Consider the following 22,422-nt stretch of genomic DNA (forward strand, 5'->3'; position numbering starts at 1 on the left):
AACTTCACACAAACAGTCTTCCATCCTGCCGTTATACTGCACCTCAGAGAAAGATACCGGAGCTTTGTGATCGTTTGAACCCTGCAGGTCTGACAGAGAACTGCAGGGCCTGTGCCACCCAGAGTCTGCAGTTCCTCAGGGAGCTCAAGTCCAAGGCGTCGCTCCAAAGGGCCGACCCTGCCTCTATTCGCATTGTGGTGCAAAAGATCCTCACCTTGGGCCAGGTGAGAGGCTAGGAGTGGGGCTGAGAGCCAGAAGTGGAATAAATACTTTTAACGAGGGTCATTTTTTTTTTAAACTTGATCGGTGCCCTCTTTCCCTCTGTCCTCCTCCCTCTCTGTCTCTAGGACCTGCGGCCCAAAGGCATGGACGTGCGCCAGGACGAGCTGGGAGACATGGTGGACAAGGAGATGTCCGCCACCTCGGCCGCCATTGAGGAGGCAGTGCGCAGGATCGATGTGAGGAGCTGAATGAAACGGGGCGCCACATTCTAGAAGATATTCCACAACTTGTGTTTTACACTCTAAGTTTGCTTTGATTGATTGATTGATTTTTATTTATTTTTAAGACGGGGACAAGGTACAGTAGACATTTACCCTATAGAATAGGGAGAGATGCACTGTACAAGGTTATAGCTAAAACAGCTAATTTCCACCCGCAGTCCCTGGGCAAATAAATATACAGTCTTAAAATAGTGGGGCAAATAGTATCACAGTAGGAGAGTACATAGAGGGAATACAAAAAAGTCATATAGCAGAGATTTCATTCATCCCTAAACCCACATCCCAACCTCCCCAGACCCTTAAAAAACAAACCTTAAGTACAGCCCCCATACATATGTGCTACACACACACACACACACACACACTTTAATCTACTGACACGTGTACTGTACTGTTTGTGTCTACAGGAAATGATGAATCAGGCAAGAAAGGACACGTCTGGGGTTAAACTTGAGGTCAATGAAAGGTAGGCTCTATATGTGTAACTGTGTCTGAGTTGAGCGTTTTAGTCCGCCTTGCTTTGGCTCACCGTGATGTCCTTCTTGTTCCCCAGAATCCTCAACAGCTGTACAGACCTAATGCAGGTAAGATGGCCACCGTTGAGATTCACTGGGTGAAGCTAAAACTGCTGTTGTGGTGTCTTTATAGGACTAATGAACTTAACTTATGGATTGGATAGCACTTACTCTCTTAATCTGAAACATAAATTTCCTCACAGGGATAAATAAAGAGCTATCTGTCTGTCTGTCTGTCTGTCTGTCTGTCTGTCTGTCTGTCTGTCTGGCTTTACATGCCTGCTCTCTCTCTGGTCCTCTGTCCTGCCGTCCCCCCCTCTGTCCCTCAGGCCATCCATCTGCTGGTCCTGGCGTCGACAGACTTGCAGAAGGAGATCGTCGAGGACGGGAGGGTGAGTCTCAGCTTCCCTGAAGTCCAATTGAATTTGTGCTGCGATGAAACGCGTCATCCTGACTATGGTCTGATCCTCCCTCTACAGGGCGCCGCCACTATTAAAGAATTTTACGCCAGGAACTCTCGCTGGACCGAGGGACTCATCTCCGCCTCCAAGGCTGTGGGATGGGGGGCGACACAAATGGTGTAAGTCCAGCTCACCTGCTTGTGATTGTAGTGCAGCTGATAAGCGTATTGCAGAGGACACACTCTTTTTATTGCTGTTACAGAGCAGTGACAAGTAGGGCTGGGTTTAAAAAATCGATTCATCCATTCTGAATCAAATGATTCAGAATCGATTCATGAATCCCAAAATCGATCTTTTATTTAATGAATGAATGAATAAATGAAGGAATGAATAGTTCATTAATTCATTCAATGATTCATTCATTCATTCATTTTTGGAAATCAGTATCGATACCCAGCCCTAGTATTGATGTGTTGCATAACTTGGCAGTCATGTAATTAAGGTTACAGCTAAAAAAAAAAAAACAGGTTTTAGTAACACTAACCGAATTGAATTGAATCGTGATAATCGATTCCAAAGCTTGTGAATCGGAATCGAATCGATTCTTGAAATTCGACTCGATACCCAGCCCTAGTGACAAGACACCGTCTCAGACCGGGAGGCTAGCGAGGAGAGTAAAGTGGATGTTGATGAGATATTTGGATGTCTGGTCCCTGATGTCCCCCGCATGCAGGGAGTCAGCTGACAAAGTGGTTCTGCACACGGGGAAGTACGAGGAGCTGATCGTCTGCTCCCACGAGATCGCAGCCAGCACCGCCCAGCTGGTCGCCTCCTCCAAGGTGAGAACGCCGCTCAACTGTCTCTGGGCCCTTTTCCCATTTTGTGTGTGTTTGTGTGTGTGTGTGTGTGTGGGGGGGGGGTCTGTGTGTGTGTGTTGTGTGTGTGTGTGGGGGTCTGTGTGTGTGTGTGTGTGGGGGGGGGGGGGGTCCGCGTGTGTGTGTGTGTGGGGGTCTGTGTGTGTGTGTGTGTGTGTGTGTGTGTGTGTGTGTATGTGTGTCATATATCCTCTCTCACCAACCCTCTCCCCCTCTGTGATCAGGTAAAGGCCGACCGCAACAGTAAGAAGCTGACTTCTCTGCAGCAGGCGTCGCGCCTTGTGAACGAGATGGCCGCCAACGTGGTGGCCTCCACCAAGACCGGCCTGGAACACCTGGAGGACAAAGGTTAGTGTCAAACTGTCACACACACACATACACACACACACATACACGCACACACACACACGCACAGGCACATGTCTCATGGTTATGCTCAATGCGTTTCCTCTGCAGATACCATGGACTTCTCTGGCATGTCTCTCATCAAGCTGAAAAAGGAGGAGATGGAGTCACAGGTTAGTGGTTGGAGATGTTTGGTGGGTTTCAGCTTTTGTTTTCATGTCCTAGGTTGTCAGTGTGCGTTTTCTGCATCTGAGTGTAACCCCCCCCCACCCCTGCTGGGTCTGTTTTAGGTGAAGGTGTTGGAGCTGGAGTCTCAGCTGGAGAACGAGCGCCTGCGTTTGGGGGAGCTCAGGAAGAAGCATTATGTGATCGTCGGGGTTCCAGTGGACCAGCACTCCGAGGGGAACGGGCTGGCACTCTCCCCGAGCCCGGCAGGACCCTCGTCTCCCAAACCCAGCAAGCCTGCCGTCATGAGGAAACCTACCTTGGCCCAGAAACCCAACAAACTACCCAAGAATATGGTAAGACCTGTGAAGAGATGACTGTTTTTATATTGACGATCATATTTTCTGAAGATTTTTCAAAACTTAAAGTCGCACTGAAACGGACGTTTGAGATCATCTAACTTCCGTAGTTTGACGTATTTCCGACGCAAACAAGCTATGAGGGTGGGACATAGGTTTAGAGGAATTTGATTGGAACATTGACAAGTGGACGGGTTTTAAGAACTTTAGACAGATTCGATAGAAAGATAGCGTTGATTGACGGGTGGATGTCATGAGATTATTGGCCTAAAATCTAAGGTACCTGTTGTCGTCATTGCACGTGACCTACCGTTTTCCAGGAAGTACGAAATTATATACTTTGATATAAGATTACAACAAAAGTAGAATTTTGTAATTTTTTTGGGGCATACATCGTTGAATAGGTGAACACTATGACAAATTATGTAAACCAAAATGGGACAGAATGCTTTTTTCATTTCAGTGTGACTTTAAGCTAGTTAATGTCTCAGCTATCAAATTTGGGTGTTGTTGATCTTATCCTCCATTTTCATTACAGTTCAGGTAGACGCCCACGGCCCAGGAAGACGCCTCCATGTTGGATGGTGGGGTTGATCTGATATGAGGACAGCAATCATGTGAACACAGGGTCCTTTTAAGCTGCACCATCCCGACAATCTTGTCTTGCGCCCGACCTTGCGACTCTCCCTCCCCCCTTTCTTTCACCACCCTGGAAGTCCTGCCTGCTTGTGCTCCTCGGTTCTCTCAGACTGTGAAAGACACTCTGTGCCCTCTTTATCGTTAACCACTGTATTTTCTTTGTATGGATGGATGGCATCAAGAACAGTAAGGGAATATAGTAGTTTTAGGAGGTAATGCTGATTTTCTTACATGCACCATTGTGTCTCTGACTGTTTAAAATATAACCTATTGCTTTTAAAATGTTTATGAAATAATATGACAGCAAATGTTGGACGAATGTCATAAGACGAGCTACTGTAGGCCTTTTCTGGGACAACCTTTTGGTGCCCGTTGTTTGCTTTGGGAGCCTTTTCATGGAGTGTCTCGCTGTGTTTTTCTTTGTTCTTTGTCGTGTGTTGGGAATTAAGGAAGGTATAGAAACACATGTAGAAAAGCACATTTTCATATATCAAGCCAATACAAAGCTAGTCCTAATATAAATACAAATTGTTAATTACTATTATCTTACCCCTGGGTCAACCTATATGTTAGTTTAACTGTTCTGTTCATTCCATTCTGCTTCTGTGATCGTCATATGGACCAAGGGATTAGAGTCCAGGAAAACTACTCCCATCATTACTCTGGGTGAAAAGTAGCTCTAGTTCACAAACTGTTACAATTTGCAACTACTGTATACAGATTGAAGGATATTATGTATTGTATTCATGCTTTTTAATATTTTTATGCTTAAGGACATTAATATGAAGGCGCTAGCAAGTCACACAGATACTCATTATCATTAAGTTGTCTCTCTGGATACACTGTATTTGATGTAATGTATGGCCATGTATGCAGTATGCACTCATATGTACAGAACTTCAATTACTGATGTGTGAGGGGCTGTGTGTGATAAGTGACAGCACAAGAATGGAACAGTCGGTCTACATAAAACTCTTTTGCTTTTGGGAACTTTTCTTAAAGGGTCTTAAAGCTTTTATGTTATGTTCTTTCCTCTGTATTAAACATGTCTTTATACTCTGAAATCAATTAATATATTTTAGTAAAGATTAAAGTGTTTCCTCTTGTAAGATGTGTAAATGTCAATGAATAAACAATGTTTATGAACGTATGTCTCTCTTTATGTCTCTGAACTGCAGTCAAAGTTATGACTCCAGTATTATTGGTGTTTAAAGAGCAAAAACTCGTCTGTCCAGTTAAGTAGCTGCGCTGCCTGTTGATACCGTCCCTAGCGCCAAGAATACCATGACATGCGCATTGCCGCTGTAGCTACATTAAGGACCGAAGGAGTGCATTTACTTAACTGAAAATGTAGTACAGATCATAAGTGAACGCAAATGAAACTGGTGATCAATGCGCCTGCGAGGTGTTGGCGGTGCTGGAAAAAGTGTAGGACAAAAGCTTTAATTACAAAACGACAACTTTGCTATATTCGTATCGGTGGAGTAGAAACTATTGACGATTCCAGGAGACATGGAAGACTTCGGATCATCAGCTCTGCGCAAAAACGCGACGGACTTGACCGTCATTGATGTGTATGATATAGCTGCGGTTGTGGGCCAGGAGTTCGAGCGGATTATTGACCAGTACGGGTGCGAGGCTCTGTCCCGGCTGATGCCCAGGGTGGTGCGGGTTCTGGAGCTGCTGGAGGTGCTGGTCAGCCGCAGCAGTATTAACCCAGAGACAGAGGAGCTGCGGCGGGATCTTTCCAGGTTACGACGGGAGCGGAATGAACGACTGGAGAAAGAGAAGAAACACCAAAAGGTTCATATCAGCCGTGTGTGTGTAACATATTCACGTGTTGCACAGGTCTCTCTTATATTAGTGTGAACCCATGGTCTGTACCCATGCCTGCCTCCTTGGCATCTACCTCGGTTAGGCCTGTTTACGCAAGCATGCATGTGCAAAATAGTAGGCCTACTTTCCTATTATTGATCTGAAAAAATGATATCTTCAACTGTCCAGCCATCAGACGGACTAGGCTACTATTATGTGTCCAGCTGTCAATGTGGCGCACTGGTCCTTTTCAGCCAACATTTGGTGGTGGTCCGCACCATTTCATAGAAGTTCCCATAGTGGCCTGTAGGCTGTATACATGTAATACGTTTGTAATTGATTGGTTCTTATAATAATATTCTGGTCCAAGTAAAACAGTCAATTAGAGCACATTACAAGGTTATCTGTGCTCTGATGTTTTTGTGTGTTGATCATACTTGTAAATGTGTGATAGTTGATCATCCATTTGCGTGGCTATGTGGATACACTATGTGTGTGTGTGTGTGCGTGTGTGTGCGTGTGTGTGCGTGTGTGTAACCCATCCTCTCAACCCACAGGAGCTGGAGCTGGTGGAGGATGTGTGGAGGGGGGAGGCCCAGGACCTGCTGTCCCAGATCACGCAGCTGCAGACCGAGAACAAGAACCTTCTAACGAGTCTGTCCCTCAAAGACTCACCCATCACCCAGGAAGACATGCAGAAACAGGACGGTACGTACGGTAGAGAGTGAGACAGGTACAGTTGAGAGTGAGACAGGTACAGTAGAGAGTAAGACAGATACAGTAGAGTGAGACAGGTACAGTTGAGGGTGAGACAGGTACAGTAGAGAGTACAGTACAGACAGGTACAGTAGAGAGTGAGACAGGTACATTAGAGAGTGAGACAGGTACAGTAGAGAGTACAGTGCAGACAGGTACAGTAGAGAGTGAGACAGGTACAGTAGAGAGTACAGTACAGACAGATACAGGAGGGGGGACAGGTACAGTAGACAGTGAGACAGGTACAGTAGAGAGTACAGTACAGACAGATACAGTAGAGAGTGAGACAGGTACAGTAGAGAGTGAGACAGGTACAGTAGAGAGTGAGACAGGTACAGTTGAGAGTGAGACAGGTACAGTAGAGAGTAAGACAGATACAGTAGAGAGTGAGACAGGTACAGTTGAGGGTGAGACAGGTACAGTAGAGAGTACAGTACAGACAGGTACAGTAGAGAGTGAGACAGGTACATTAGAGAGTGAGACAGGTACAGTAGAGAGTACAGTGCAGACAGGTACAGTAGAGAGTGAGACAGGTACAGTAGAGAGTACAGTACAGACAGATACAGGAGGGGGGAAAGGTACAGTAGACAGTGAGACAGGTACAGTAGAGAGTACAGTACAGACAGATACAGTAGAGAGTGAGACAGGTACAGTAGAGAGTGAGACAGGTACAGTAGAGAGTGAGACAGGTACAGTAGAGAGTACAGTACAGACAGGTACAATAGAGAGTGAGACAGGTACAGTAGAGAGTGAGACAGGTACAGTAGAGAGTGAGACAGGTACGAACACACAAAACAATAAAAAAAGCACACTTAATTACTGGATATTGCCTGTGACCTGCACGTGATTATCTCGGTATCAGTACATTGTTGATACTTGCGTTGTTGACAAAGTGCCTTTTACATGTTTTGTAAAGCAGGCTTTATGGCTCTATGGACTGGTGTGGTCTGTTTGACCAGACTATCTCAGAGTGTATTCAGCCCTCTGTTATTGCTGCGGAAGGAGGCCTTAATCCCTCGTTCCTTGTTCCTCCCAACTCTTTCTTCCCCTCTTTTTCTTAATCCCCCGTTCCTTGTTCCCCTCTACTCTGTCTCTCTTCTCCTCATCTTTCTTTACCCTTCTTTGGTTGGGGGGAATATGAATATGTATTCTCAAAGCTGGTTGACTGTCCTGGAAGTATATCTCTGCCTCACTCTCCTGCTGACTTGGTCCATATTTCCCTTTTGAAAAATACTCAAGGTGGTTGGTGACCTTGTTTCACATCTGATGTCCCTGTATTCTGTTGGTCTGTAGTCACTGTGTCAGATCTGACACTGGGATTGCAGGTTCTGGCTGGATTGACTGACCCAGCTGCGCCTTAATCCAGTTGAAAGATGTGATCAGGTGGTGCACTAGTGGGAGTTACAGTTCTAACCGCACACGACTGATGCATCGAAATGTCATTTGACCTATATTACCAGGTGTCATATGAACTTGCGTGAGAGTGGTCTAGCGTGGAGTTATGAGTTTGACGTTAGAAAGTTATTATTATTGATGTGACTGACTCATAAGCACATGCTGAATTGAATTACAGGATCTACTTAATCTTCTGTTTGTTGTAGGATTTTGTGAGGGATTATGCTAGTCCCCAGTGGATTTATTCTCTTTTAAACTATAAAACCAAACATACCTTGCACATGCTCAACACATACTGTACATAATAATGAAAATAACAATTAATGTTATTTATAAAACATCACTGTGAAAACAATCTCAAAGTGCTGAAACATGACTTATAAACATGTTTATCTTTGACTGCTGTTTTTGAAGGTTGTAAATATGTCATGCACTGATCAATCGTCATCTTAGGTTCGGCCCGTTTGCCTACGTGTTTGCGTGCGACTGTTTAGGCTTCTCACCTACTTTCATGTTGACATCAGAGAGAGAGAGAGAGAGAGAGAGAGAGAGAGGGGGGGAGGAAGCCTGGGAGAGTGTAACTATTTTAGAACCAGACAGAAATATAGCCCTTGTGTGAGTCTTTCACGGTGGCTGTAGCTATATTTACTCTCCAGGCTAAAACACACGCAGCCTAGTAAAGTGATCCTAAACCAGACTAACAAGACAAGCCTGTGGTGGGGTCATTATTACCATCACAGCACTGACACATGACATCACACACCTTCCTACCAGGTAGATGTGCTTCTGACCACAAACCCCCTTGACCCAAAGAGACTGTCACATAGTGATACATTGAATAAAGCCACACAACAATCTGAAATTCCCATTGTCACCTGTTTTGTACCCGTAAAACACGTGTGTATGTGTGCATGTTTGTACTGTACGTGTGTGTGTGTGTGTGTGTGTGTGTGTGTGTGTGTGTGTGTGTGTGTACGCTGTGGTATGGCCAGGTATGTCAGAAAGAGAGGGGCAGGTGATGAAGAAGCTGAGAGAGCTGGTGGACAAGCAGAGGGATGAGATCCGAGCCAAGGACCATGAGCTGACTCTGAAGAACGAGGATGTGGAGGCGGTGAGCCGGTCTCCTCCTCTCCCATAGCAGCCCAGCCCAAACTCCCTGAACCCAATCACACATCTCTGGGCATCTGGCCTGACGCACATTCACACCAACACTGGCGTACCGGCCACACAACCCAGGTCATCTAGAGAGATTTACTACGGGGGCCTTTATATCTTCAACTATTCGACCCATGACAATAGTGATGTGTGGTAATATTCCAGTCTGAGGAAGAGCTGGGAAGGCTCGAAACGTTACACGCTTGGGTGTTAACTCAATAAATAAAGGCCATTGGGAGCTATACCAGCGATGCGGACAATCTCTTCTTTATCGGTAATGTTCTTTACCTCCTCTCACAGCTCCAGATGCAGCAGCTTCGGCTGATGAAGATCAACCAGAACCTGCGTCACAGGACCGGTGTGGTGGAGGCCCAGGGCAAGGCTGGGATCCAGCAGAAGGCCGAGCTGGAGGCTCTGTCCCAGGCCAGGCAGCGGGAGCTGGAGGCCCTGCGGCAAGAGCTGGCCAGGCTGAGGGAGGAGCGCCACGAGTGGGAACAGCGCCAGGAGCAGGCGGAGAGGGCGGAGCCTCCCCCGCCAAAACCTGAGACGAAAACGCCTAGGTTACCATCCACCACGGCAAGCACAGAAACAACCCCCTTAAATTAATTGCATTCACCTTTTAATTATATTCCTTGTCTTTAAAGGCATGACTAAAAATTAGATTAAGATCTGCTCGGACAGGATACTAAACTTGGACTGTAATTATCCGCCGAAGTCACAAAGGGTTAGTGCTACAATTGGGTTTATTCTGTCTCCAGGCCTCGGTGGGGGCCGCAGCAGCGTCCATCACACACAATTCAGTTTGGGTGGAATGCGGAGGCGACCGAGGGTTCCTGTTAGATTGCTTTGAGTCAGAGGACGGCCCCCCGCTCCTACCAAACACGACAGACAGGAAAGCAACTGAGGATGAAGACGAAGAGGTAGAAGAGTTGCTATGGGTAAGGCCTGCCAGTCATTTCTCTGTGTGGTGACTTGCTGTGGCTTAATTTGCCCCAAATTGAATACATACAGCAAAACAGCTCCGGACAGCTTTTATCCTCTTCCTGCCATTTTTATTTCTGCATGGCTTTCACTAGTCTGGAGTAAAACACTACAAAACATAGCCATAGGGGTGGACTCCTGCCTACCTTTCAAATCCAGCTGCATTTGAACATATTTCATCAGGAACGTATAGTTGGGACTAAATGAAAAACTCATCTAGCTCAAAAAAGAAGAAAAGTGTAGCCAGCCAACTCCGTAAAGTGAGTTAACGTGGGAGAAAGTCCAAGTAGCCTAAATCGCACTTTATGTGCCAGATATGTTACCGACAGCTCGCACGAATGCAGGACTCGTTAGCAATACTTGAAAAGTGGAAAGCTGCGGTCAGTGACCAATCAGAGGCCAAATCAGCCTCCCCACACAGCCCACTATCTGCACGGGCCAATCATCCTCCACGCCTGGTGTCCACGAATATCATAATTTTTTCCCCAGAAGTTCTCGCTGCAGCGAGGGCTTCTGGGTACTCAGATTAGGCTTTTACTAAGAAGCGTTATCTGTGTCTCGTATGTGCCGTGACTTCAGTCCATCAAGGTTCAAGGTCCAGAACTCTTTACAGCATATTCACTGACCTTTTAACCTGCTTGGCTCAACTGCCTTGATGGTTCAATAAGACACATCTGAATATGATGAAATACACTGTAACAAAGTAGACTGACGTGACACAATTTTTTTTCCTAGGAGGCGCGATGTGACGAGGAGCTGAAGGAGGAGACTGATAGCCTGGACCAGACGGAGAGTGACCAGCCTCACTTCACCCTTCAGGAGCTACGGGACGTCCTGCTGGAAAGGAATGAACTCAAAGCCCAAGTGTTCGTCCTGCAGGAGGAGCTGGCTTATTACAAAAGGTGGTATTGTTACAGTGTGAGCGTTGGAGTGTTCAGTTCGTTGATGCGTTGCTTTTGTGATACGGTCCGTGCTAATGATTCCCCTCCCCTCTCCCTCAGCGAGGAGCTGGAGGATGAGGTCTGGCCCGTTACGTTTGCTATGACCCCTCAGCCACAGCCAGCTCCTGCTGACCAGGCAGAGTCAGGAATTAAACGCCTGTAAGTCTAGACCAAATGTAGGCCTACTCCAAATGTCCTAAGTGGCCACACACACATACACACACACACACACACGGACACACACACGCACACGCACATACACACGCACATACACACACACACACATTAACTGAGATAATAATAGTCCATTCAGGCTTGCTATAAATATTATAATTGATGATCGAACTACTGACTGTGTGTCTGTGCTTTTCTGAGCAGGATCTTCACAGCAGTGATGCCAATGGTGGCTGCAGGATTGCTTCAAGATGATCCCACGCTACTGCCAATAAGAAGGCTTATGTCTTTTGTGTGAACCATTCTCTCTTTTGTCGTATTGCGTTAGCTCAACACATTTTTACCTTAACATGTCTTTCATTGCATTTCATTGGCACACGTGTTGTAATGGGTTGACAACAAGTGCGTTTCTCTGATTTCTCTTATCGTGGCCTCAGGTTTAGCATCTTCTGCAGGTGCAAGAGGTGAGCAGGGGAAGTTGTGAATATGTGTGGAGAGGTGAGATGACTTGCGCACAGAGCAGGATCAGAGGACCAGGATCATCTATAACCAGGAGCCGTTGTGATTGGGTGCTTATCCTTAATCCTTGTACTAGTATCCCCAAAGAAAAACGGGATCATCAGGATTGGACAGTGCACCCCTAATGTCAAGATCCAGTACCACCAGGGGGTAGAGGGGAGGTCCAAAGAGCAGGGCCATGTTCAATCTGAAAAACGGTGTGCACGGTTTCCACTTAAAACCCAATCAGCAGAGTGATTCAACCCGATACGTTTCGATAAACGCTTTGCTACGTTTGGTCGCGGCTAAACTCACCCCAGATTATTCCAACACTGGAGGGATATAGTGAGGAGGGAGATGCACTCTGGGAGGGAGCAGTAGTCAGATGACCGGCTGCTGAGAAGAGTAGTTGGCCAGGAGTTTCTTGCCAGTGTGCCAGACCTGCCTCCCGAAAATAGATTCACTTAGGATGGGTCTGTGAAAAAAACAAACATTGCTTGCAGCATCATCTCGAGTGAGGTTCCTTCTGAGGAAAAAAATCTCTTTCATAAGTTTTGTCATTGGGGTAGTACTGGAAATTACTATGATTAAACTACGACCTTAATGGACTTATCTGTGAACATGAAATATGCAACTGCTAAAGTCAACTGCCTCGTGAGACTGTCATAAAATTGTAATGACATTGCATGTCTGACTAACAGTATGTGGATCTGTGTTTTCAAATTCAGTTGTGGCCTATGTGAAATAATGTACAGTAAAATACTTCTGACATTTTATAAGTCTCTTGAGTGTCAATTTGAACTGTAAAGTTGAGAACATCGGGGAAACATCACATGCAGTTTCACCTGATTACGTGCATGGCTTCACCTGTCGCTAGGGTTACCGTGCTGTCATGTTTCAGTCCTATAATGTTAAGCTCCTGCTATTGGCTGATACATGTGTCCTTACACTGGATACAGCAATCAATGATTTAAGGAGAAAGAGGGCGGGACTTAGTGTAGTGACCGCTTTACAGCACTTTCGCATGGGAAGTATAACTTCGGATGGCAATATGTCAATAAAGGCCGTATAACATTATCACTTCGAAGAGTCTTGGATGTTAAAAAGAATACTTTTATTCTCGGAACTTATTTTGGAACTTAATTAGAGGGCAAATTGTCATGGAAGAGCTGCGTGAATCTTCACCCGCGTTGGCTTTCGAGAAGGACGCGTTTCAGCTGACTGTAGAAGATGTTTATGACATTTCGTACGTGATTGGTAGAGATTTGCTGAAAATAAGTAAAACCGGGGAAGAAATCTCAGATTTACAATTTAAGATTGTACGTGTTTTGGAGATGTTTGAGACATTAGTGAATAAGTACAACCTGTCGCTGGAGGAGTTAAAAATGGAACGAGACAACCTGAAGAGCGAGCTGGATAGAATCATAAGAGAAAGTTCTACCAGAGAGGGGACGGTAAGTTTCCCATGAAACTTATTATCGGGCTTTCCCAACTCGATCTATAGAATGATTTACTCATGGTCAGTCTAATTTAGAAGGAATGTTAGTTCATTTTCCGTCTCCACTGTAGGCTATGCGTGCGCACTCCCTCCACATTATGCTCCTTTTATGTTTAGCCAACACTTGGACCAGACCAACTGGTAATCGACCTCAAAGACCCGAACAGACCTCGCTTCACCATGCAGGAGTTGAAGGAAGTTCTCCAGGAGAGGAACCAGCTCAAGGCCCAGTTAATGGTGGCTCAAGAGGAGCTTCAGTTATACAAGAGGTGAGATAGCTTAGGCTACATAAGAGGCTACATAAGAAATGGGCAAGAAATGCTGAACATACTGAGGTGGTTAAACTGACATGTTATTAGTTAACAGGTTGTTGCAATATACTTCTCTTCGCTCTACAAATTCTATTCTCACTATTGGATATCACATAATTTTAATGGAATGTGATCGCCGGGTCCTGGGCATGTGCACTTCCTCATATTATAAAAGTATATACAATATTTATCCATCAGAATCAACCACCACTCTCGCCTCTTCACCCCACTGTCTCCCTCTTGTCCATCCTACACAATCTTCTCACCACACTCATCCACATGCATTCTTGTTGTATTGTATCTGCAGTGGTACTCTGCCTCATGCTGAGCCCCCCATGGTCGAGGTTGAGCTGGAGTCACCCCCCACTGCAGAGCCCATACCTGACTCTAAAGACCAACCTAAGGAGGAACCAAGGGATGAGAGGACCACCATCGGAAAGCTGTGAGCAACTTATTATGTTTGGCATCAACTTCTTTCTAATTTGGTACACAAATGTTTACCACAGATAGTGAATAGCTCACTGTAAGCTCACTGAACTGTATTCGGTTTCTGAGTAACTCACTATACACTTCACCCTGAATGACTATTCATTCATCCTCACTATCCAGGCCAGTCATGATATTACATGCCTGAGGTGGTTAGAGCCCAGTGTTAAGAGCAGCGACTGAAGAGTCGCTAGTTTTAGACCGGGCCAGGCGACGTGACAAGTGATTTCCTATCAATCATTGCCTACCGCTGTGACTAAAACCTAAACCAATAGTGGCCAACCAGAGGTTTCTTCTCACGGCCTCTCTCTGGCCTCTCACAATGACTTGCTTGTGACCGTCTGTGTTTGCGATCGCTGATACTGTGTTTTTGAAGGAAAGAAAGAAAACGGATGAACTGACCATGGCCACTTCATGAGACATGGCTCAGCTGTTGTGCTCAGTAATGCCAGTCAGTCTGTCATGAGTCAGCATTGTTCCAGCAGTCAGACACAAAAATCTCAGATTCCATATCTGCCTTTTTGTAACCCACCTGCTTTTAAACTAATCCTGTATCTTCTATTTCTAGGTTTTCATTCAGACGGAAATGACGATAACCTGGGACCTGCAAGGACTTGCTAAAGCCATGGATTTTTATATAGCCTTTATATATTCAACAAGCATTTTTTTTATTTTTATATTTAGTTTAACTATCTGTATTAACTTTTTGCAGATTTGTACATTTGACTTAATTTGTCGTTAACTCAATGAATTCAATATACATTCGTAGAATAATGTGGTCATAAATTAGATCGATTTATTTTACTTAACCAATTAATATATTGTCTTTAGGAATTGATTAGTTTTGCAAACAGCAGTTTTAAGATTCCAGATGCCCCAACGGAGGGGACCTACAGTAGGCCTACAGGGATTGAGAGCACCCATTGAAGGCAGCCTTTTGTAAAACTAGTACAGTGCCCGTTCAGAACGTGCAGATTGATAAGTGCCTGGCCCAGCGCCCTTTTGCTGCACTTCGTTGATTCGATTAATTGCAGCTTTCTCGAGAACCACCCTTCCAAGCAACTTTACAGAACTTTCAAAACTTTCAGACTGCTGCAATACAAATGGTGTATCTGTTTACATCAAGTTGACTGAATAATAAACCGTGTAATGCACAAGGTGAAACAAGGTTTGACTAGATTTATTCCTCAACAAATTGAATGCGTCCTTTTGAAAAGCATGATTGGAACAGCATTAGAATAAAAACAACAACCAAGATGTTTTACATCAGGTATAATAACCAAGATGTTTTACATCAGGTATGAGTCAGGAATAACTCTCTGTAGCCTGGAGAGCTCAATCATGAAGGTTAGAGTCGTTTATCAACCTGCATTATAAATTACGAAAAACATTAAAATCATCATTAAAATAAGTGTAACAAAATATTGTTCATGGAAGCACAGACGAATATGTATAAAAACATTTAAGACCTGACATGTCTTAATACTGGGCCATTAAAAAAGGCTGGCGTCTTTTCACTCTTAACCCTCTTGCATTTTGTTCACACTGCCACTGCTCTGAAATGAACACAGTTCTCTTCAGAGAATGCCTGTGGTGAGTTTTCAGTGTTTGAGCCAAGGGTGAGCAGAGATGGAAGCTTTGCTGCGGTCTCCATAATCATAGAGGAGCTCTTCTTCTGCCTTGATGTCCCTGGATGCCACCAGTATCAGATGAGGTATTCCATCAATTCCATGGAGCTTGGTCTGGCAGTTGCCATTTTTGCTGTGGTTTATGAGCCTGCCCAGGCGGCTGGTTTCTTTAGTAGCATCCACGCTGGGGAAGAAGAAAAATGCATGAGAATGGAGCAAGCCTGGAAATGTGAACATAGAAAGAGACTCATGATTGAATTAAGGTGAAGACTTACCAGTAGGTTTTGCCATGATACTGGAAATAGTACATGTAGCAGCCAGTCGCTGGGTCTTGGACATACAGGGCTTCTTTCTTCTTGGCATCCGCCAAGTGTAACAGGTCTCCATGATACTCCACCACAAACTCTCCTTTCTTGAAATCTCTTGTTGCAAAAATTCCTCTTCCCTTCCCCTCTATATTTTCGACCTGTTTGTGATAAGTGCAGACAAAATCAGGGCTAACTCTCAACTGTCGTCTCCATCACTTGCATTGTCACATTTTCTCCTATTGATAAACACAAAAGCATTGGTCTGAGGTAGAACATTGGATGTGATCCCCCAGTGCATTTTGGGAATGAGGCAAGGAAACAAGTTGAGGAGAAAAACAGAAGTAAAACATAACATGGTCCATCAAAATGGCTTACCTGCAATCCTTCTTCAACTCCATTTTTTATCAGGTCATCAATGTGATTGTGTTCTTCATTCTATTTGAAAAGTTTTGTGTTCAAATGAATTGTGTATATATTTGTCTTTAACGAATGTCTTTAACTCTACACAATACAAAGTCAAGTGAAGATAATGAAATGTGCAATGGGAGTTCAATGTAATTCTAGCAAATTTCTTCCTTATCAACTGATAAGGACAAACCCATTGGTGGATCTTCCAGCACAGATCACAGATACAAACCTTCAACTCAGTCTTGCTTTTTCTCGAACTCCTTCTGATGGGATAATAATCTGTGACCTTTTTGTTTTGGGAAGCTTTGCATTCTGCCCTGGAAGAGATAGAAATCCAGTATTAATCACAAGCTTACTTTCTCAACAGTTCAGATGACCAGGTCATGTAGTGCTAGCCAATAAGAAAACCTGTGCTCAATAATAATAGGTTTTTGTGGACATGTTTATTTATGTACCTCTTCGCTTTGACTTTGTGTTTAGTTCCCTTGTCAGTTTTGGACAGCGCAGCTCTTTTGGAGGTTTCAGGTTCAGTGTTTGACTCCGTCTCCTGAGGTTGTCCGACGGCTGCCTCTTTCGATCCTGGAAGCGAGCACGTCCTTCCCGTACTCTCCTCTAGCCTGGACACGCTGACCTGGAAGCTCACCTGATTCAATCTGACTAAAATATGGCAGGCAAACAAAAAGAACATGTCAGTCTGGCCTGTGAACACACAGGGGGTTGAGTGAGGGCTCCTGTATAAACAATTAGGTCATGTCATAAGATGTTGGGTCAGTGAACACTGCTGCTATTCATTCACGGGAAATGATCTGGGGTCATATAACTCGGATCTCCTGACTGTCTAAGAAATTTGAGGTAAACAAAAAAAGCTCTGTGTTTTTGTTGTGTTAAGGGCTAGCATGCAAGGTGTACGGTGGGTTGTCTATAAATCCTACCAAACACACCAATAGGTGGTGATGAAAAACAAGGGGAAGACCATTAAATCAACCATTACCATTTTAGCATTGTTAACAATGTTATATACTGTAGGTGACAATCTGCCCCAAAAATAGATGATTACCTTTCTCAAGTTTTGAGGTCTCAACTTCAGGGTTTACTTTAACAGACACATTTTCTTCCAGGACTACCGAACTTGAGGTGTTACTCAGAGGGCTCCTTGAACTCCATATACTGAGTATAGTGGACTGGGATTTGCACGCCGTGTCCTGCTGCAGAACGCATAGAACATCCATTAGACTGCATGCATGAACGTTGAACAATGAAAAACATTCAGGAATGGATGTTTAACAATTTTGCTCCAAGTAATACCATCACAATCAACCCCCTCACTGTGTAGTTTTCGTGATGGAAAGGGACAAGAAGATGGTAGGTTATAGTTAACGATACCTCATTCATGTCCGGTTTGTTTTCTTTCGTCCAGTTCACAACTTTCGGCTGAAGAGCCTCTTCTGGTTTATTACAGCTGGCCATCGCTTTCTTCCTCCCTTGGCGAAAAAGAAGACAAACATTCAGTTTGCTAATTAAGCCTGAACAGAGGTGGAAGTTGCAGAGTTGCAAGCCAGCCGGTAGCCATGTTTAGCTCTTACCTTTTCCCATTGCAATTGAATGGACAAATTCTTCAAGAAGTTGCACACACAATAATTTGTTTCGATTTGTATCACTAGCAGCTTGCAACGTGGTGCGGGCTACAGTTACCAACCACGCTGCTTGAACTGCACTGTAGTAGCCTAGTAGTACTACACTGGCCAGGAATCATAACACAGGGCGTTCGTCATTTAAAAAGCCACCTCGTCTCTGATTGGATATCCGTTACTCTTACTGGCTTGTGGTTGGTTGCGTCTGGTTGGATACTCGACAAGCTGCCTTCTTTGTGTTGGGTTTGTACGTTTTGTAACCCTGGCGCAGCCGTTCTGCACCATTCATTGTCTGACGGCGACTCACACTAAAGAAGGAAAAATCCACTTAATTTTTAATTCCCCACATGAGATTCACCGTCAAACTGATTTTCTGCAGACCCTACACCGATTGACATACAGCCACAGGAGTTAATTTCTTGACCTATTATGACAAAATTTGCTTCCAGTCGTCATACAATTGTTTTATAGTAGGCCTATCAACATTGCCTATATGAACACTAGATCAAATACCATGAAATTGTGTAAACTAAAGTGAAATCATACATGACAATTCTAAAAGAACATCCAATAAAATGTATTTGTGAATTGCAATGGCAAAATCTGCATTTTACCACTGATGGCAGCATTATGAATATCATCAATATAAATGTGACGGCGCCATATTTGCCCGATGCCGCTCTGTAGTAAACAAAAACTGTCTGAGAGACAGGCTTCAGTGGGTTTCTGGAGCATTTTTATTTCTCAATTTACTTTGTCTGTGGGAATGGCTTACAAGCCCAACCTCCATCAGCATATTCCGGGAACTTCCGTGAACCAAGGTATGGATGAACTATCTGTCCATATATGTGTTTAGTCGGATCTAAATTAAGTGTTTCGACGAATACCTGGGGAGAGCCCGTGACTGTAGTTTTTGTCCACTGATGTAGGGTCAGGGCTGATTCATATCCGCCATTATTACAAATCATAAACCTCGTCTTGCGCATCGACAAAGTTTGGAATTCAGTCATTCATTCAGTTATCTGTACCGGACAGACTATCAGGTTTTATGTACTGATGGATGCCGTTACAATTTAACAAAATTTAACACTTTTGTCTTAATTTTATTCCACATACGTTAAGTGTCAAAGCTGTTCTCAGGCTATCTGATCGATCTGCGGGTCTACGGTTCTTTAACCCTTTGATGACACCTACCGTTCACTGGTCCTAATTACATCACGTTTCTCAGAAACAATTTGGTTTTTAAGAGCATGTTCATAGTAGCCTAAATGTGACAGTAAATCTTTAATATTGTATTAATTGTTTGATGTTTTAATAATTTCTCTCAGTGTCCTATGTGATCACCCTATGCGACTTTTGAAAGCACAAGCTGTGTTAGTGTTAAATCCTTATACAAAGTCATCATTAGGTGTATATTGTAGCATACTCAATATTATTTCCTCTCCTGTAGCAGTTCCATCTGTTGCTTCCCCTTCACAAAGCATAACAGCGCAGACTTACAAACCATTAATGAGCGACTATGGACCACCATCGCTGGGATTTTCACTGGTAAGTATGGGAATTGATTTTCAGAAAAACATAATCTTTGGACAGACTAAAGGTCTACAAAGTAGACTATGTACAGTAGATGCAGCATTGCTGCCAGCTCTACATCTCTAGATGAATCCCCAAATGTATTTTGAGGTTGCAGAAGGCAAAAACATTGTGACTTGCATTTGTTGCCTTTATTTGGCTACTAATGTCAATGTCCGTGTCATTTTATTTATATAGCACCATTCATACAAATCAATGTAGCACATAGTGTTTTACATAAAAAGAGATGGATGAAAACATAAATCATATAAACACAGTGAGAACCGATTTAAAAGATACAATAAAAGTAAAATAATTGAAATGCATTCTGTCAAACGATCAATAGAGCTGTAGTCAAGGGGTGTCACAGAAATGTAGAGCTGGGTGTCATCAGCATAGCTATGGTAGCTAATGTTCCCTCTCATGACATCATAGGGGTAACATAAACAGACTGAAAAGGGCCCTAGAATTACTAACTCACTTGTATCTGCATACCATTACATTTTGTATTACAGGGTTCAAGTATAAGTCATGTGCCTCAGAGTAAATATGCAGAGCTGTTAGCCATCATCGAAGAGCTTGGGAAGGAGATACGACCAACGTATGCAGGGAGCAAAAGTGCCATGGAGAGACTAAAGAGAGGTTTGTCTTTTATTACACATGCTACTTTTTGTTCCTAAAGCATTGTTTTGCCAACATTCAATTATTAGATGCATTTTGACAATGCTGATATTTGAGAGTAGCTATTAAAAGTTGTATTTGTTTCTTCTTTAAAGGTATCATTCATGCCCGGGGACTTGTACGTGATTGCTTGCTAGAGACTGAGAGAAATGCCAGGTCCTAACAATCAAATCACACACTCCCATGTTCCAATCTCTGGACTGATCAACACAGATCAAGTTGTTACATTATAGTTACTGTTCAGGACCAATCAATACAAACATTATTGTTTATTTTGTACTTCTTTCTACTGAGAAGGGATTACAATAAGACAGAGTATAATTAATACTCGACAGAATGTCCCTGGTCTAACTTGTGTTCTCATCATTGGGAATTGCAAAACCTTAATAATGCTTTGATGGAAAAATATCTAATGCATGTGAGTAGCAGTGGTTTAATCATTGTGAAACACTTACATTACTTTTATAGGAGTGTGTAAAAGGTTAACATACCATTTGACAATGGATACTACTGTACTACATTTAAAACTGTTAATCCTGAGGTTCAGCTAAAGGGATAGTGCCAAAATACACTCTATAACCTCATGAATGAATTATTGGACATGCTCTTGTAACAGAAAACTGATTGCAACTGTGTACAGTATGTATTACCCAATGCAATAAAATATTTTCATGGAAATGATTATGCATACTATGCAGTAGTATACGTCTGTACTGTGTAAGTAGTCCATGTATGAATGTATGAGGTGGTTTCAGCATCAAATTATATTCTATCATGTCATCCCATCACTAGGTTTGGAGTCTGATATCAGTGTCTCTTTAAACTGTCTCTTTTTCTCCAGATTATCATTTGCTTTCCTCCTCTTCTCTTGTTTCCTTTGTATAGCGTCTTTCTTTTTTTTTAGAATTTCACTTTCCTCTCCTTTGAGGGACACTTCAAGCCTCTCCCTCAGAATCTCCCGAGCTCTTTTTCGGTTGGTTTCCACAGATCTGGTTTGATGGCACTAGAAGACAGGGGAGCAAGGATTAGGCTGAATCGTCCTACAACAACAAACAAATGCATGTCCTATGCCACATCATCCTCAGAAATTTGTATAATTTCAGAGATACAACTTTTACCCAATAAGGCCATTTCTACTGCAGATCCCAACACAATAACATGATATAACATTCACCTTAACAACAATACCAGTGGGTACGTGCCTCAGTACCACGCAGTTGCTGGTTTTGTTGGTCGCCTGACCACCCGGCCCCGATCCTCTAACAAACTGCTCGTCCAGATCATTCTCGTTTAGGACAGGGAGATCAATGTTATCTTTTTTACCGGCGGCTTGTATATGCGGCAATCCAACAGGAGGCACACTAAACAGTGTTGATCCTGAGAAGTTCCCCCACGCTGTCCTGGTCACTCTGTAGATCAGATTGAGGAAGGGTACCGAGGACATTGCCGTGCTGACAGTGTTCATTGGTTGCTAAACTATAGATTGTTTTAAAAGTACAGCCGGTGGGGCTAGTATATCATAGCGGATAGAGAACAAATCAGGTAAGCCTACATTTTACACAACACTGTATGTTAGTCAGTACCGTTTGTCAAGAGTGCTCACTCGATTGATAAGCAAGCGACCGTCCGGTTTGATCCCGGTACGGGTTGAACTGGTTTGGCTACTGCCCGTGTGACGAAGTCACGTGATGGGCAGTCGCACGTAAGCAAAACGAATTCACCCATGCAGAGCATGGACCAATCGGGTTAGAGAGTTTTTCTTCGCTGTTAAATAGAAAGTTGCCGGTGGACCAACAGTGGCACATTGTCGCCAACAACTGGACTAAATGGTAACAGCATTTACTGACGTGGTAGATTCAGTATTTCCATACAGCTAAAAATATCATCTGTAATCTATTTCGATTTCTGTGGGAGGATTAGTCTAGTTCTGATCTTACTTATGCCAAATAACATTCTCCAAGGAGGCGTTGTCCCAGGAGGAGACCCAGGGGTAGACGCAGATGGCCTCCAGGACTACGTCACTGATAGACTGAAGAAAATTGACCGATGTTCATGAAAACTACTTTTTTTCCACGATGAGTCTGGCTTCCAGGCTACAAACTGTCAGCTGAATGTCCTCGTCTCATGGCCCAGTTTGTGATCATCAATGAGGATTCATTTACATGACATTTTGTACTCATATGGGGCTTTAAGGCAACTCGAACTGCTGTGAGCTTCCTATTCAGTTACAAAGATGTGGCATTTGTCAAGTAGCCTACAAGATGTACCGTGTCATATGTAGAAGATACACTATACACTACCGTGTACAATGAAATGTCAATTTCACAAAACATGAAGCCCCCACCTCACAATTCTCTTTTTTAATTGACGTCATTCTATCCT

The 22,422-nt window shown here is 43.7% G+C and overlaps 4 protein-coding genes across 5 annotated transcripts in view; 3 read left to right on the forward strand and 1 right to left on the reverse strand.

Moving 5' to 3' along the window:
- Positions 1 to 4,857, forward strand: part of hip1rb (huntingtin interacting protein 1 related b) — a 23,681-nt gene extending 18,824 nt beyond the window's left edge. For both annotated transcript variants that reach the window (XM_084457657.1, XM_084457658.1), the window contains 11 exons: positions 88 to 224; positions 348 to 458; positions 911 to 969; positions 1,057 to 1,087; positions 1,348 to 1,410; positions 1,498 to 1,598; positions 2,153 to 2,258; positions 2,519 to 2,642; positions 2,751 to 2,812; positions 2,930 to 3,160; positions 3,702 to 4,857. In XM_084457657.1, the coding sequence (XP_084313783.1) occupies positions 88 to 224; positions 348 to 458; positions 911 to 969; positions 1,057 to 1,087; positions 1,348 to 1,410; positions 1,498 to 1,598; positions 2,153 to 2,258; positions 2,519 to 2,642; positions 2,751 to 2,812; positions 2,930 to 3,160; positions 3,702 to 3,710 (1,034 nt within the window). In that variant the 3' untranslated portion in view covers positions 3,711 to 4,857. The remainder of the gene's footprint in view (positions 1 to 87; positions 225 to 347; positions 459 to 910; positions 970 to 1,056; positions 1,088 to 1,347; positions 1,411 to 1,497; positions 1,599 to 2,152; positions 2,259 to 2,518; positions 2,643 to 2,750; positions 2,813 to 2,929; positions 3,161 to 3,701) is intronic.
- A 272-nt stretch (positions 4,858 to 5,129) lies between these two features.
- LOC311324967 (RILP-like protein 1) lies at positions 5,130 to 12,192 on the forward strand. Its single transcript, XM_084457584.1, has 8 exons — positions 5,130 to 5,605; positions 6,175 to 6,325; positions 8,761 to 8,879; positions 9,224 to 9,499; positions 9,682 to 9,861; positions 10,640 to 10,806; positions 10,906 to 11,004; positions 11,224 to 12,192. Exons 1-8 carry the CDS (start codon positions 5,315 to 5,317, stop codon positions 11,315 to 11,317), a joined length of 1,377 nt encoding a protein of 458 aa, XP_084313710.1. The 5' UTR covers positions 5,130 to 5,314; the 3' UTR covers positions 11,318 to 12,192.
- Positions 12,193 to 12,560: 368 nt separating this feature from the next.
- rilpl2 (Rab interacting lysosomal protein-like 2) lies at positions 12,561 to 14,899 on the forward strand. Its single transcript, XM_084457585.1, has 4 exons — positions 12,561 to 12,971; positions 13,133 to 13,284; positions 13,634 to 13,768; positions 14,381 to 14,899. The coding sequence occupies exons 1-4, from the start codon at positions 12,678 to 12,680 to the stop codon at positions 14,400 to 14,402; spliced, it is 603 nt and encodes a 200-aa protein (XP_084313711.1). The 5' UTR covers positions 12,561 to 12,677; the 3' UTR covers positions 14,403 to 14,899.
- Positions 14,900 to 15,413: 514 nt separating this feature from the next.
- Positions 15,414 to 17,320, reverse strand: kmt5ab (lysine methyltransferase 5Ab; the record flags this gene model as incomplete). Its single annotated transcript, XM_084457412.1, has 5 exons — positions 15,414 to 15,624; positions 15,716 to 15,906; positions 16,124 to 16,183; positions 16,386 to 16,473; positions 17,298 to 17,320. 5 exons carry the CDS (start codon positions 17,318 to 17,320, stop codon positions 15,414 to 15,416), a joined length of 573 nt encoding a protein of 190 aa, XP_084313538.1.
- Positions 17,321 to 22,422: the final 5,102 nt, after the last annotated feature.

The sequence above is a fragment of the Borostomias antarcticus genome (genome assembly GCF_949987555.1).
Source record: "Borostomias antarcticus genome assembly, chromosome: 23".
NCBI lineage: Eukaryota > Metazoa > Chordata > Actinopteri > Stomiiformes > Stomiidae > Borostomias > Borostomias antarcticus.

Bases quoted from the DNA above. Each gene is read 5' to 3' on its own strand.
- LOC311324967 (XM_084457584.1), top strand. From the start codon at position 5,315: ATGGAAGACTTCGGATCATCAGCTCTGCGCAAAAACGCGACGGACTTG. The intron at 9,500-9,681 runs GCAAGCACAGAA...TTCTGTCTCCAG, and splicing joins CTAGGTTACCATCCACCACG to GCCTCGGTGGGGGCCGCAGC. The intron at 9,862-10,639 runs GTAAGGCCTGCC...TTTTTTTCCTAG, and splicing joins AGGTAGAAGAGTTGCTATGG to GAGGCGCGATGTGACGAGGA.
- rilpl2 (XM_084457585.1), top strand. From the start codon at position 12,678: ATGGAAGAGCTGCGTGAATCTTCACCCGCGTTGGCTTTCGAGAAGGAC. The intron at 12,972-13,132 runs GTAAGTTTCCCA...TTTTATGTTTAG, and splicing joins GTTCTACCAGAGAGGGGACG to CCAACACTTGGACCAGACCA. The intron at 13,769-14,380 runs GTGAGCAACTTA...TTCTATTTCTAG, and splicing joins AGGACCACCATCGGAAAGCT to GTTTTCATTCAGACGGAAAT.